The sequence below is a fragment of the Oenanthe melanoleuca genome, chromosome 3 (assembly GCF_029582105.1).
Source record: "Oenanthe melanoleuca isolate GR-GAL-2019-014 chromosome 3, OMel1.0, whole genome shotgun sequence".
Taxonomy (NCBI): domain Eukaryota; kingdom Metazoa; phylum Chordata; class Aves; order Passeriformes; family Muscicapidae; genus Oenanthe; species Oenanthe melanoleuca.
This window is the reverse complement of record NC_079336.1, coordinates 13,620,071-13,633,120: the sequence shown is the minus strand read 5'-3', so window position 1 is coordinate 13,633,120 and position 13,050 is coordinate 13,620,071. Positions and strand designations below refer to the sequence as shown.

The following is a 13,050-nucleotide window of genomic DNA, read 5'->3' as shown; positions in this document are numbered from 1 at the left end:
CTCTTCATGGGATGGCAGGAGTTGTTCCCGCAGCCTTGGTGGAGGACGTTAATTCTCTCACCCGGTGGCAAACCATGTCCATGTTAGCCATGGAAAACAGTGAGTCCAGGATTTGCTAGTCAGAACCTTGCCAGCAGCCATGCAAAGGCACGTTCTTATTGCTTTGTAGCACCGCTGTTAAAAAAAAAAAAACAAAAAAAACAAAAAAAACATCCGGAGTTCAATCATTCTCATTCCAATTTACAGTGCCAAAAACAAGGATTGAAATAATGGATATCCAGTCCATACACATGTTGAAGAAACAATGAAAATCAATGAAAATAAACTTTTAACGATGCATTATTCTGGCACAAGATGCAAACTGTAGCACCTTGTACATGGTGTTCCCTGGATGACGTATCACAACAATGACAATATCATGACTAAAAAGAGTTCTATTCTGGGTTGTATTAGAGAGTGTCAGAGCTGAGGTTCCTGGGAGATGAGCACACCTAAATAAAACCTAAATAAACCAGTAGGTTTAAGCTAGGTGTTTAAGCTCTCATTTCAGAGAGCTAAGGCTTTACTTGCTGATATGTAGGTTATCTAGTGACAAATATTTGAGATTCCATATAGCATCCAGGGCACCTAGATGGGGCTGACACAAGACCTACAGAAAATCCAAACCCTTCTGCAGTATCATCTGGAGGCAGGCAGGATGTGCAGGGATGTCTCTGGTGGCACTCGAAGCTCAGGCAGCTGAATCTCATCCCTGGTGAATGCAGTTAATGAAGTGTGAGGAGTGTGGTGCAGCAGCCACTGGGTGTCTTCTGTGCAGTGAGTTTAATCAGGTTCCACAGTCTAATTAGAGCACCATGAGCTGTTAATAAACATTTAAAGCTGGATTGCTGAATTAGCTTGTCCACAATTCTGGATATTGTAAGGAGTCCCAGACATTCATGGAGGTTGGTTGATGCGACTTGGGATGTGCAGAAGACCTGTGTTAACCTAGAACAGCAGCTTGAAGGCTTGATAGGATATTCCAGGGCGCTTCCAAAGGCATTTGGCACCATCAGATGTCTGAACCTACAAAGAATTCCTAGAGGTGTAGAACACTGGAGATGGCAGTTTTCCTTCTAGTGTCAATGTCATAATTGTCTAGGTAATTAATTCTGGTTATCTGTTTGAGAAAGTTGTCTTGGGAGATGCTTCAAGTAGGGTATTTCAATGCTCTTAATGATTGTTCGGAGGCAGAGTTTTGCTCCCTCTGTGTGGCACTCACAAATACTGAGAGGCAAAGTCACAGAAAAGTTCATTGCTGTGGTGGATCAAAGGGAGCAGAAAGACATGTGATGATCATGAGGGAATTAGACAGCTCTGAGATCACATGGCACCACATGCGGGGCCGGCCAGGGAAATGAGCTGGCAGGGCTGAGTTACCGTCAGACTGCAGCACAATCCTTGACCCACAGCATGTCCTGCCTGCTCCTTCCCTCCACCTTCACTGCTGCCTTATCCTAACAATATATAATGGGGTACAAAGAAAAAGGTTTGAAATGTCACAGTAGACTGAGAAAATATGATAACGGAAAACATTCAACAGGACATTGCTTAGATGTTAACATCATTTTTTCCTGTTAATTTTATTTTAAAACAATAAAGAAGTAGCATAAAATATTTCACTTTAATAGTAAAAAAAGTCATATGAAGAAAAAAAAAAAGAAAAATGGTATTTCCTGCTATAAAAATGTTCAGGAATTAAGAAGTGTATATTGTAGAATCCAGAAATCCAACAACCTTACAGCTTGGATTTTACCTTATTTGTTGCAACATCCATGTATACAGAAAAATATCCCTAAAATCTAGCACCATTGCAGCAAGAAGCTTTACTCAGCTGTTAGCACTAGTTTCAACTTACATGATTCTAAATTTAAGGAGATTATGAGAGTGTAACATTTCTAAAATTAATCATGCAAAACACTTCCACAGCCTGAGACTGCAGCAAGGATCAGAGAAAAGTGTTCTTGGTTTGAGATGGGAAAGAACTACCTTATCTAGGTGATCAGGTCTACTGTACCTTTCAAACCTGTAAGCTGTGGGTAAAGATATATGATGTAGGTACTTAAACATCAGTTAAGTATGTTTTCATTGTTAAAATGTATAGTCTAAAGAAACAAGCAAAAAAGAAGGATTAGATAATAATAATTTCTTCTGTGAATGTGATCTCACAGATCAATATGTTCATTTTTTTCCCGTAACTTCTGAGAACCTTTTTTCATGCCCTAGGGAACACTGTGATTGAAAAGAAATAGAATCATAGCAGTTATGGGAATTGAATTGTTTATTAGCCCAGAAAGGAAAAAAAAACCCAAAAAAGCAAACAAAAACCCCCCACAAAATGGTTATTTCAGCTACAAATCTTCTCAGTGTATTTTTCTGGAGTGTTTCAGTGGAGACTCTCCTCCTCCACACATATATTTCTTTTTTATATTACACTAAAAATGTTAAAGAGAAGCAAAGGAAGATGAATCCTTGGCTTACCTAAAGAATCTATAAATTTAGGGCCTAAGAGCTTGACCTACACATTAGCTACCTAAAGCATGAATTACATGGCATCATTTAGGATGCCTTGCATCAGCTTCCTCTTCCTAGTGCTGAAGACACATAAATCTTTTAGGGGTCTTCGTTTAAGGTTCTTGGAAATGTCAAGAGGTCTGCTTCTGTGCATGACCAGACCTGCCTGGCCCCAGCATCTCAAACCCTCTCAGTTTACGACAGGTCATGTGGAAAACCAAGAGCATCCTTCTGTTTTATTTCTTGTGGGGGCTTCATTTACCTTTCTTACAGAGAAACATGAGTGTAAAATACACGATTTTTTGAAGAAAATAAGCCCCCACTAATAGCAGAGATTTCCCAAGTGCAGTATGACAGTGCAGAAATTAGATCACTCAACTGGAAGATGAGAACTGGATAACCCCCAGTGAGGGGGCTCAACTCCCTCTTGCAGAGATGCCTCTCAGAGACAGCTACTGAGTGTTTAGACACTTGTTACCTTCAGAGCACACCTGGATTAGAAATGCCTGGAGAACATCATTCCACACAACCTGTGAAATACTCCCAATATTTTAACCAAGCTTAAGGCAATGTAAGAAAAGCTTTAGTTTTGGTAAGGACTAAGAACTACAGCTACACATGAAGGAAGAAGCATCACCAGGAAGGTAAGCATCCTTATTTTGCAGACTCCTGCACCCTATATTTGTTAAATTATGCGCTCAGGGAAGTCCCAGAAACAAGAGTTTCCTAGAAGTTTCTTTAATTATTCCAAAACCTTTAGATTTGCTAAAGGTAGCAAACAAATGGCAAAAAAAAAAAAAAAAAAAAAAAAAAAAACAGCAAGAAAATGCAAAGCTGCCCTAGTCAGAGCTGTGACAGAGCTTTTAGGTGACCAGGAGTAGCAGCCCCCTGTGCTCCGGGAGGGAGCCCTGGTCCCCGTGCACCTAGCCGTGGATGCGGCGGCCGCCCCGCGCCTCGCTGCGCTCCGCCCCGACCCTGCCCGGCCGCTGCTCCGGGCACGGCAGCGCCGGGAGCCGCGGGGAGCGGAGCGGGACTGCAAGGGCAGGAGAGGCAGCGGCAGGAGAGACAGCGGGCAGGTAAAGCGATGGGCAGGTAAAGCGATGGGCAGGTAAAGCGATGGGCAGGTAAAGCAGAGGGCAGGTAAAGCGATGGGCAGGTAAAGCAGAGGGCAGGTAAAGCGATGGGCAGGTAAAGCAGCGGGCACTGCCCCGCGGGGCGCCCGCAGCCCCCACGGCGGAGCCCAGCGCGGGTGCCGAGGGGCGAGTGCCGCACCTGCCGCGTCCCGCACACCTGAGAGCGGGGGCGTGTGGCGGGGATGCTCCGCGGGAGCTCTGGGAATGGGACGGAGGATTGAGCTGTGGTGCCGGCTGCTCGCTGTTCTGCCCTCATCTATTGCTTCGCACCACAGTAGTTGTCCCTCTGTTTTCGCCGCTGTTCCGTCTGTGTGGCTCTGCCGATGCCATCCCTGTACGCCAGAACTTGCCCTCCTCCAGCTCCTTCCTATCGAGCCTGGGAAGAAAAAACACAGAGGAGAGCGATATTCCATCTTGCCAGTAGCATCTTTTGCAGCCTCTATGTTCAACAAAGGTCTTGCTTTCATTTTTTTCCTTGCAGATGTCCAGCAATTTGAGAGAGAATATTTATCAAGCAGAAATTCTTTATTAAATTTGCGTGTTTTGGTGATGCTGCCAAGCTCCCCAATAGGCACTGAACTTAAAGCACAAGGCAAACGGAGCAGGCTGGGAGGGAAAAGGGGAGGAGGAGGAAGTTAATTTCTTCATGCAGAAACTGGATGGAACAATCCTGAGAAGGAAGGAGCAGCCACACTCTTTCCGTGACATTCTGGAGAAGGTCATGTTCCTTTTCAGCCTGAGACACACAACTGACTCACTCTCCTGGTCTTTCTGAAGAAAAGAAATCAGTGATCTGTTCTAACTCTTTCTGTTCTTAGGGAAGAACACATTTTGTGTGGTGCTCTTTTAGCCACTTACCTGCTTTGAGTTTCTACAGTGACCAGCAGTGAAGGGAAAATATTAGATCATGTCAGAGTTCTGGCTAATTTCTGCCCCAGGAGACAAAACAAATCTGCAGGCGTGGGAGAGAATGAACACTGTGACATCTAAATCCAACCTGTCTAGCAACAGTAAATTCCATATTCCAGACTTAAAGGTAAGTGAGGAAGGGGTTTGTGTATGGGCAATACAGCAGCATTAGCCAGGGCTAAAGACTTTTGGGATAAATATGGGATTTATCATTTGGGATAATATGCAGAGAGTAGAAGGAGATTGTGGTTGGGGGATGAGTTGTGTTCAGTCAACTGCAAATCGATCAAAGAGAAATAAGTCATTGTGCTTGAAGCTGAACTTCACATTGGAAGGGTACATGTGTAAGGAGTGAACAGGAGTGAATGTTAAATAACTGATCTATTGCATTCCATGTATAGTTTGCTCCTAGTCATCAAAATCATATAGCATGGTACATCATGGATTGCTAATGCTGACTGTCCACAGCCATATCAGCAAGGCTACTGACAGAGAAGAGAGTGTTGCATTTTTGTATGCACACCTGAGATTAATATGATTTTTATCATCCATGGACCTTATTTTTACTATCTGTGGACCCTACCCCACTGATGGTGGTACAAGCCTGTTTATGTTAAAGGAAGTAAAGCATTAAAGGTGCCCATTTGCATTCTATTTGTTCTACATAAAATTATTTCTTCTCCGTTAGATTGACCATACATAATATTGAGCTGGCAACATTACAAGAAAAGGTTTGGCAATATGCTGCAATACAATAAATATGGGGTTATAACTGACAGTGATTCAAAAAGCAGATGTTGGTCAGAAATTACTTTGTGAGAGACTTGCTTTGGTAATAACAGAGAACACAGACAGACACCCCCTTTTGAATAAGTGCAGCTTCTCTTGGTTCTCTCAGTACATCTGACTTGTTTGTATGTGTACAATATTTGTGTGCATTTCCAGTCATTGTTTTTTCTGGTTAAAGCCTATTCTATGCAGCCTGATGATAGAGGACAAAGTGAAAACAGGAAGAAAGACACTGACATGTAATCTTGAGATTACACATACTTTTTTCCTTTATTGGAAAAGGCTTTTTATGCCCTAGTTCTTCTGTAAAGGAATTGCTACTATTTTCCACCAAGCAAATAAACTTCTGCCAAACTGTTAAAATCACATATACTAAGGACAAGTGAGTCTCCTTATAGCTCTGCCAACAAAAGCCTTAGACAGAGTTGTCCATCTTTCACCTAATTCTCATCTTTTGCACAGGTGGGGACACTGGATGCTCTTGTTGGTCTGTCAGATGAGTTGGGAAAACTTGATAGCTTTGCTGAAAGGTAAAATAGATCTTATTTACCACCTACAAATGAGAAACAGACATTGTTATTATGGGATGGTTTGTACTTGTATTCGCCTTGTCTGACTCGGTTCAGCCTGGACTACAACTGGACTAAAGTGGATAGACTTTGTTTAACCCTTGTGTTGATTGTCATGGAGTTATCACAAAGAAAGGATCATCTCTTAAAATTTAGCTTTGTCAGCACAGCAATCCATGCAAGTGGCAGTGCTAGGGAAGCTGTTTCTCATACGAAAACTGCTTTAAATGGTGGGTTGTGGGGTTACTTTATTTTATTTTGTGCTTCTGTTTTTTTTTAAAGAACATCCTCCCACCTCATCCAGAAACTTGATAGAACAACATTTAGAGAATGTGAAGCCCTCCCTGATCTTGTTTTGACAGGATGTTTCTATTGAATCTTCTATACCTTTTCAACCAGATAGAGGACTTCTAAGGATTATATTATTTTGAATGAAGTCCAGAACTCTCCCTCTCAGGCTTATAAACTCCTTAAAAACCAGAATATTGACTCATACTACATCTAACCTACTTAAGCAAAGACTCACATGATCTCCTTTCTGACAATTGCCAAGTTTGCCTTTTGGGGCAAACTGACCTAGGTGTACAAAAGAATAATGTAGTACAGCAAGCTGAGAAAATGCCAGGTTTTAAGATATTTCATGGCACAAGGTAGACTGCAAGGCAGTGAAAGTATAAGCTGCTAGGTTTTTCTGCTTTGTTCTACTTTTTCTTTGGCAGCTTACCTCACATATAGTTTTGGTCACAGAGACATGTGTTAGCTCTTTTTGCTTTTTTTTTTCCCCATTCCAGACTGATCAGCATTGTCTTGTCTAAATATGTTCAATCCTTTCATAGATTTTTGTGTGGTAGTTGCAAAGATATACAGAAACCCTGATATAAACTGTTTGCATCTATGCTAGGCAGTTTAGGTAAAAGTTAGTCTGCTAGAATACATTTCTCCATTGCACTTTTTTTCTGATTTTACTGGTGCTACATAAGGGTTGTATAAGAGTGCATCTGATGTCTCTGAGTTGCATACAAGATTGATCTTGTAGAGTCATAGAATATGATTCATATCTCAAGTTGAAATGGACCCATCACGACCATTGAGTCCAACATCCTGCTTCTCACAGGACTACCTAAAACTAAACCATACTGCTTTTTCAGGACTTTAAGCAAGACAGAGCAACTTAATTTATCAACTAAACCATCTCCAGTGTGACCCTCCCAAAAATACTGCCCCATATTCTTTGTAACACATTCCAGCTTCTTCAATTGCAGAGATTCTTGAGGAAGTGGAAATAGGGGCAAATTTAGGGAGAGACAGTGCCAATACCTGCTATCTGTTCTAATGGAAAGTGTTTGATGATCCTTGTGGATATCTTCCAACTCAGAATATTCTGTGATTCTGTCTCTCTAGTCAGGGTAGCAGATAGGAAGCAACAGAGTGATGTGGGTTTGAGGGCTACCAGAAATCATCAGAACTGAATTTTTTGGAAAGGAGTAACTAATTCTCAGCTTTTTGAAGAATTAGGACTTCTGAAAAGCTGACTGCAGAATGCATGTAAGATCATGGAGGACAGTTAGAAGTGAAATGCCAGCAGGAGCTCCTTAGGCTCACTGGCTCCTGTGTCTTTACTTGCCAGCATGATACAGCTGCTTGTTCAAGCTGAATGTCACTTTACTCCAGTAATTGTCCCTTCAATGCCAGTAATGACTCTTACCCTCTGGTGGGTTCCAGGAGCTAAGGGGTCAGTGAGGCCTGTAATCTGCTGAGGCAAAGACTCTTCCTGTCAAGACTCTGCCTGTCAAGATAGGTAACCAGGAAGAATCAACAAGATTTAAAAATAAGAAAGATGTTTTGAAAAATATGAAAAATGCGTTAAGGTAGTAATATTAGTGTAGTAACAGAGAATAACAGAATAATCAAAGGTATTAGCAGATTGCTCCAGGTTTTATGTCTAAATTGTGATTCAAGGGTTAAAATGCGAAGCATTCACACTTGGTTGAAGTTAATGGCATTCAGAGGGTTACAAGCCTGTTCAGATGACCTGAGCATTTATGTTCCTGGTCCTGTGAAAGGACTGCCTGCTGAGCTGTTGCTGGATAAACACAGCTGCCAGTAAAGCCAGGCAGCACAAACCTGTCAGCGCTGCCTCCTGCCAGGACAGCAGAGAAGGGGCAAGAGTTTGCAGGAGCTATTGTTTCCATATACTTTTATTATTTATTTACACAGAGAGGGGGAGTGTTTTTCCATGTCATCCTGTGGTAGCGTGGAGCTCTCTCAAAAGCTGACAGTCTCCTGGGTCACTCTTACCCGGTGGTTCTCTCTGTCCTCAGCCAGTGACATACTTGGAAATGGCCTCAGACTGCAGGACTTCTGCTCCCTGCAGTATTTCAGAGGGCTGATGGGCAGCACCCTTTCTTTCTCAGTATCACTTCAAGAGTGTTAGACTGTTTTTTTCTTTTTGGAAGCTAATGACATTGCAGCAGTTGCAGAAGCAAAACATCAGTCTCAAGACATAATAGTAGGTTAAATGGAGTTACTCACTTTTCAGATTTTTATTACTACTTCTTGAAGCAGTTTTGCTGGAGCTCTCTATTTTTATAATGCATAATTTGATCATGATATGTGCTCAAGATGGGATTCATCTCATCTAAAGGTAGAGATCTGATGGTTGGCTGTGAAAACTGCTCATTGTTGGGTGACAGTGTAGTCAGTGGGGCTCCTCCAGGGGTCTGATTCCTGTCATTTGCCCCAAAGATCACTGGTATGGAAGGGACAGGTTCTGTCTTTGCATGGGAAATGTACTAGGTGAGTGAATCCCATGTGCATTTCACAGGATGTAATGCAAGGCACAGAGGCTGAGGCAGGACTGGAGAGCATTCCTCTGGCATAGTGTATTGCACACAATGTGGCTGTATCCTGCTGCAGGAACCACGGGATCTGTGGGTGGGAAGGGAGCCAAGCCTTGCCTGGGCAGGTAGGACTGTCAGGTGTATGAGAGCACACACCTGTCCCATCCTCTGTATCCATGGAGAGAGGCCAGAGCTGTCTCCCACCTGTCAGGTCAGCCACAGATGCACTCAAAAGCAATGAAAGCAGCTCAGGCCCTTTGGAGAAACTCTTGATTTATACATGTCCCCATGAACTGTTTTCTCTATAATGTCATTAGCCTCCTACTATGCTGGTTTTACCAACTGCTCTCTTCTTACAAGTTCCTTTGGGCTCTCTGAGCATCATGAAGCAGACAAAAAGTAGCTCTGTCTACAAGCTGAGATTTGCAGAAGTGCTTGGCAAGGTTGCAGTTGTCAGGGAATCTCTGTCTGAATCCCTCAACCTCCCCCCCAGCCTGAGTGTGGGGAACATGTGTTGCACTCCAGCAACTCTCAGCTGCTGCTCAGCCAGGTGGTGAAAAACTGCAGCAGCTCTGAGAAAGGGATGTGAACCGGAGCACAGTGGTATAGATTCCTCCTACAAGCACTCTGAACTGCACCTGTCCAGGGTCATGAGAAGAATGTTTTGGGTGGAAAGGGTACTTTAAAGATCCTTTAGTTCCACCCCCCTACCATGGGCAGGAACATCATTTATTAGTCCAGATTGCTCAAACCCCTGTCCAACCTGGCCTTGAATGCTTCCAGGGACTGGGCATCCACAACCTCCCTGGGCAACCTGTGCCAGTGCCTCATCACCCTCACAGTAAAGAATTTCTTTCATTATGTCCAGTCTCAAACTACTCTGTTTAAAACTGTTGCCTCTTGTCCTGTCACTACAGGCACTGGTAAAAAGCCTCTGTCCTCTTGTATAAGCCCTTTATATATTGAAAGCTCACAAGAAGATCTTCTCTTCTTCAGGCTGAATTGACACCAAACAGCACAAATTTTAAGGATTGCATTCTTGGCAGCATCAGCAATCTCAGATTTTTCCTGCCTATCGTAGAACTGGAAAACCTTTCTAAGTTTCTTTACAGTAACAGAGATAGATGCAACTGCTTTGTAGCACATGAAGGAAAAATCCTCTTCTCTGATGCCTTCCTGGTATCTATACCTAACCCAAAGTTCCTTTCCTGCTCTTGAAAACCACAGGATTTGTCACAACAACACACTGTCCAATCAGGCAACACATTGTCCAAACACTGTAGATGCCCTTTCAGTCTCCAGCTCATCTGTTGCTGTAGTTGTCTCCCCTCAGTAAGGAGAGAAAGGGATATGAGGCAGAAGTGAAGCCTGCTGTTACACTCCCTGTCACAATGCCAAGGACTGTGTCCACTTCATGCCTCTGCCAATTCAATGGTCAGGCAGTAATCTTGTAGCTGCTGGGTTTTTTACAAGGTGTAGTCAACCTGGACAATTAGGGAGCTGCAGGCCAAATTCTGTAAATATTTTTGAGTGCAGAAGGATACTTAACCAGAAAGTCTGTCTGAGTCTGTATGAGACAGGTACTTTGACTAGAGACAGGGGGAGCTACTGCTAGAGGGACTTGTTTAATCCATTTCTTAAAATAAGAATAAGTGGCACACTAGAGACAGTGCTCTCTAAGAGAGTCTCTGTATAAATCACTACTCTGAATTGGGCAAAAGGATTTGAATCTAGTTCTCCTACACCTTAAAGAAGTGTCTTGTCCACCATGCTAAAAGGGAAGAGAGAAAGAGTCCTATAAAGAAAAGGAATAAGAAAGAAATTCCCCATCAAGCAAGATAACACTGCTATTTTCCCCTGAGTATTTTCTGAGACCCTTTTCCCAGCAAGCCCTAAAGATTTCTTTAGCATCCTATGGAACATATCTTCAGTCAATATCTGTATGTAGCCTCCTTTGCCTTCATCATCTTCAGGGTTTTAAACATGAGTTTCTTGCCTTTCTTGCCTTCTGGTTTCTGCTATGTGTATAATGAGTGCACAGACTAGTTCTCCTACACCTTAAAGAAGTGTCTTGTCCACCATGCTAAAAGGGAAGAGAGAAAGAGTCCTATAAAGAAAAGGAATAAGAAAGAAATTCCCCATCAAGCAAGATAACACTGCTATTTTCCCCTGAGTATTTTCTGAGACCCTTTTCCCAGCAAGCCCTAAAGATTTCTTTAGCATCCTATGGAACATATCTTCAGTCAATATCTGTATGTAGCCTCCTTTGCCTTCATCATCTTCAGGGTTTTAAACATGAGTTTCTTGCCTTTCTTGCCTTCTGGTTTCTGCTATGTGTATAATGAGTGCACAGAAGACTGAATCTTGATCTTCTGTAAGTCCAGAGCACAGGCAAAATGACATTACCTATGTTTTTGCAGAGGTCAGTGTATTTAGAAAAAAGACATTTAGTTCTGCAATGTGTCCTAGATTTTTTATTATCATTTTAATTTCCAATTAATCTGCCTTGCTTCAGAAGTGTTTTGTTTGGGCATTTCTGTGTTTACCAGATTGCTTCGAAACTGTTTTGTAATAATTTTGTTTCTTCACTAACAAAGTTTGTCTTGTTACATTTAAGCGTAATAAAGAAAATAGCCCAGTACATAGGAGAAGTTATGGAGGATTCAAAAGATAAAGTCCAGGAAAATCTTCTGGCCAATGGAGGTAGGTGCTGTGGATGTGGGGTTTAAATGCATTGATGCTGCTTTTGCTTGCTTCACATTCAATATGTGAAATTGAAACCCTCACACTTTAGAAAGGACAACCATCAGCAACATTTTATAAGAATGTGTCTAGCCTGCTCCCATTTTTCTCAGCAGAAGCTAACTTTGGAGTGAAGATGAAAGTAAGAGACATCTTTGTTCACTCCTAACATGATCTAGCACACTTCTGTGCCCTGCCTGGGCTTGATTTCTTAAGGGCACCTAAATCTCATTCTCTACAGCTGGGTGACAACTGTCAGTGATCTGTCAGTAATTTCATTCCCCAGCTATTCTGGAAAATACAACAACATTTGATGTAGTATGCATGCTGATTACAGACTTGCAGCATGATACTGTTGGATAAACTAACAGTGCACACTCCATCTGCCTTTGTCTGCTTTGTACTTCAGACCTGTATTAGTAAAGGATGGGGAGGAATTTCTTTTAGAAATGTATTTTCATGATATAAAACCGATGTTTGATGGGTGCAACTGTTCAAGAAATGCAATAATCCCACTTACTGTGTTTCAGGGCTCAAGGATAAAATGAAATGTCTCCAAAGTATGTTGAGGACTGATGGTTGTGGTGTTGTTACATGCATGCATTTGTGTATATTAGTGCCAGACACAAGTCTTGGTCTGGTTGTAGAGATACAGTGATCAGGTTACGACGGATTTCTCAAGTAACAACCTCGTAGCTTGATCACGATATCCCTATGACTTGAGAAACAACAGGTTTTGTTAATTTCCTTTGTTTTCCCCTTTTACACCATTTTTTTCACTATCAGCTCTGCATGTGTTGTACTAGAAGGATATGGAAATTACTTGCATGTGTTACTAATTTTCTCTGCCTGGGTTTGATCATCCAAATAAATCATATTGAATTAGGACATTAACCTTTTTAAGATTATTAACTGCATCTTAAAAAATGAAGTCAGCTTAAGTATATGAGAATTCCCCTAATATATTCCAGTGTCAATCTTAGTAAGCATCAGCAACTTTACTGTACCAAGTCCTCCTCCTTCCCTTTCTGATTAGCAAAAGAACTGTAAAGTTGAAGACTTCCTCAAGGTTGTGAAATCAGAAACAAAATTATGAGACACGATTTCTTGCTGCGTGGTCCCGTTTCATACTATTCAACCATCCCGAGATGGTTTTAAGTAATACTGACTTTAGATCACTTGTATATAACCCCAACAGCAGTTTGGTGGTGACTGGGTGTCTAAAAGGTTTTCTTGCTAGACCTGTAGGAAAAAAAATGTAAAGTAGTAAAAAAATGCAGCACTTTTAGTTACGTGAACTTGCACCCACACACATACACAGACACTCAACTTTCCGGTTCCAGGACAATGGTTGAAAGCAGTCACATGCAAATTTCTCTCTTATAGAGGGAAATGTGTGCTTGTGTAATATAGAAACTTAATATATCATAACAGCATAGACAACTTTTCTTAAAATGTAAGTAAAACTTTTCTTTAAAGATTCATACCAAATTCTCTCCCATTTATGGAAATGTT

At 41.8% G+C, this 13,050-nt stretch overlaps 1 protein-coding gene across 3 annotated transcripts in view; it reads left to right on the top strand.

Annotated features, from left to right (window-relative positions):
* The first annotated feature begins 3,525 nt into the window (after nucleotides 1-3,525).
* ATP6V1C2 (ATPase H+ transporting V1 subunit C2) overlaps nucleotides 3,526-13,050 on the top strand; it is a 19,265-nt gene continuing 9,740 nt past the window's right edge. The window contains exons 1-4 of one of the 3 annotated variants that reach the window (XM_056488466.1): nucleotides 3,526-3,629; nucleotides 4,564-4,722; nucleotides 5,847-5,914; nucleotides 11,411-11,496. In XM_056488466.1, the coding sequence (XP_056344441.1) occupies nucleotides 4,594-4,722; nucleotides 5,847-5,914; nucleotides 11,411-11,496 (283 nt within the window). In that variant the 5' untranslated portion in view covers nucleotides 3,526-3,629; nucleotides 4,564-4,593. Of the gene's footprint in view, nucleotides 3,630-4,167; nucleotides 4,723-5,846; nucleotides 5,915-11,410; nucleotides 11,497-13,050 lie in introns of all 3 variants that reach the window. The other 2 variants (XM_056488468.1, XM_056488467.1) reach the window with 2 other exon arrangements.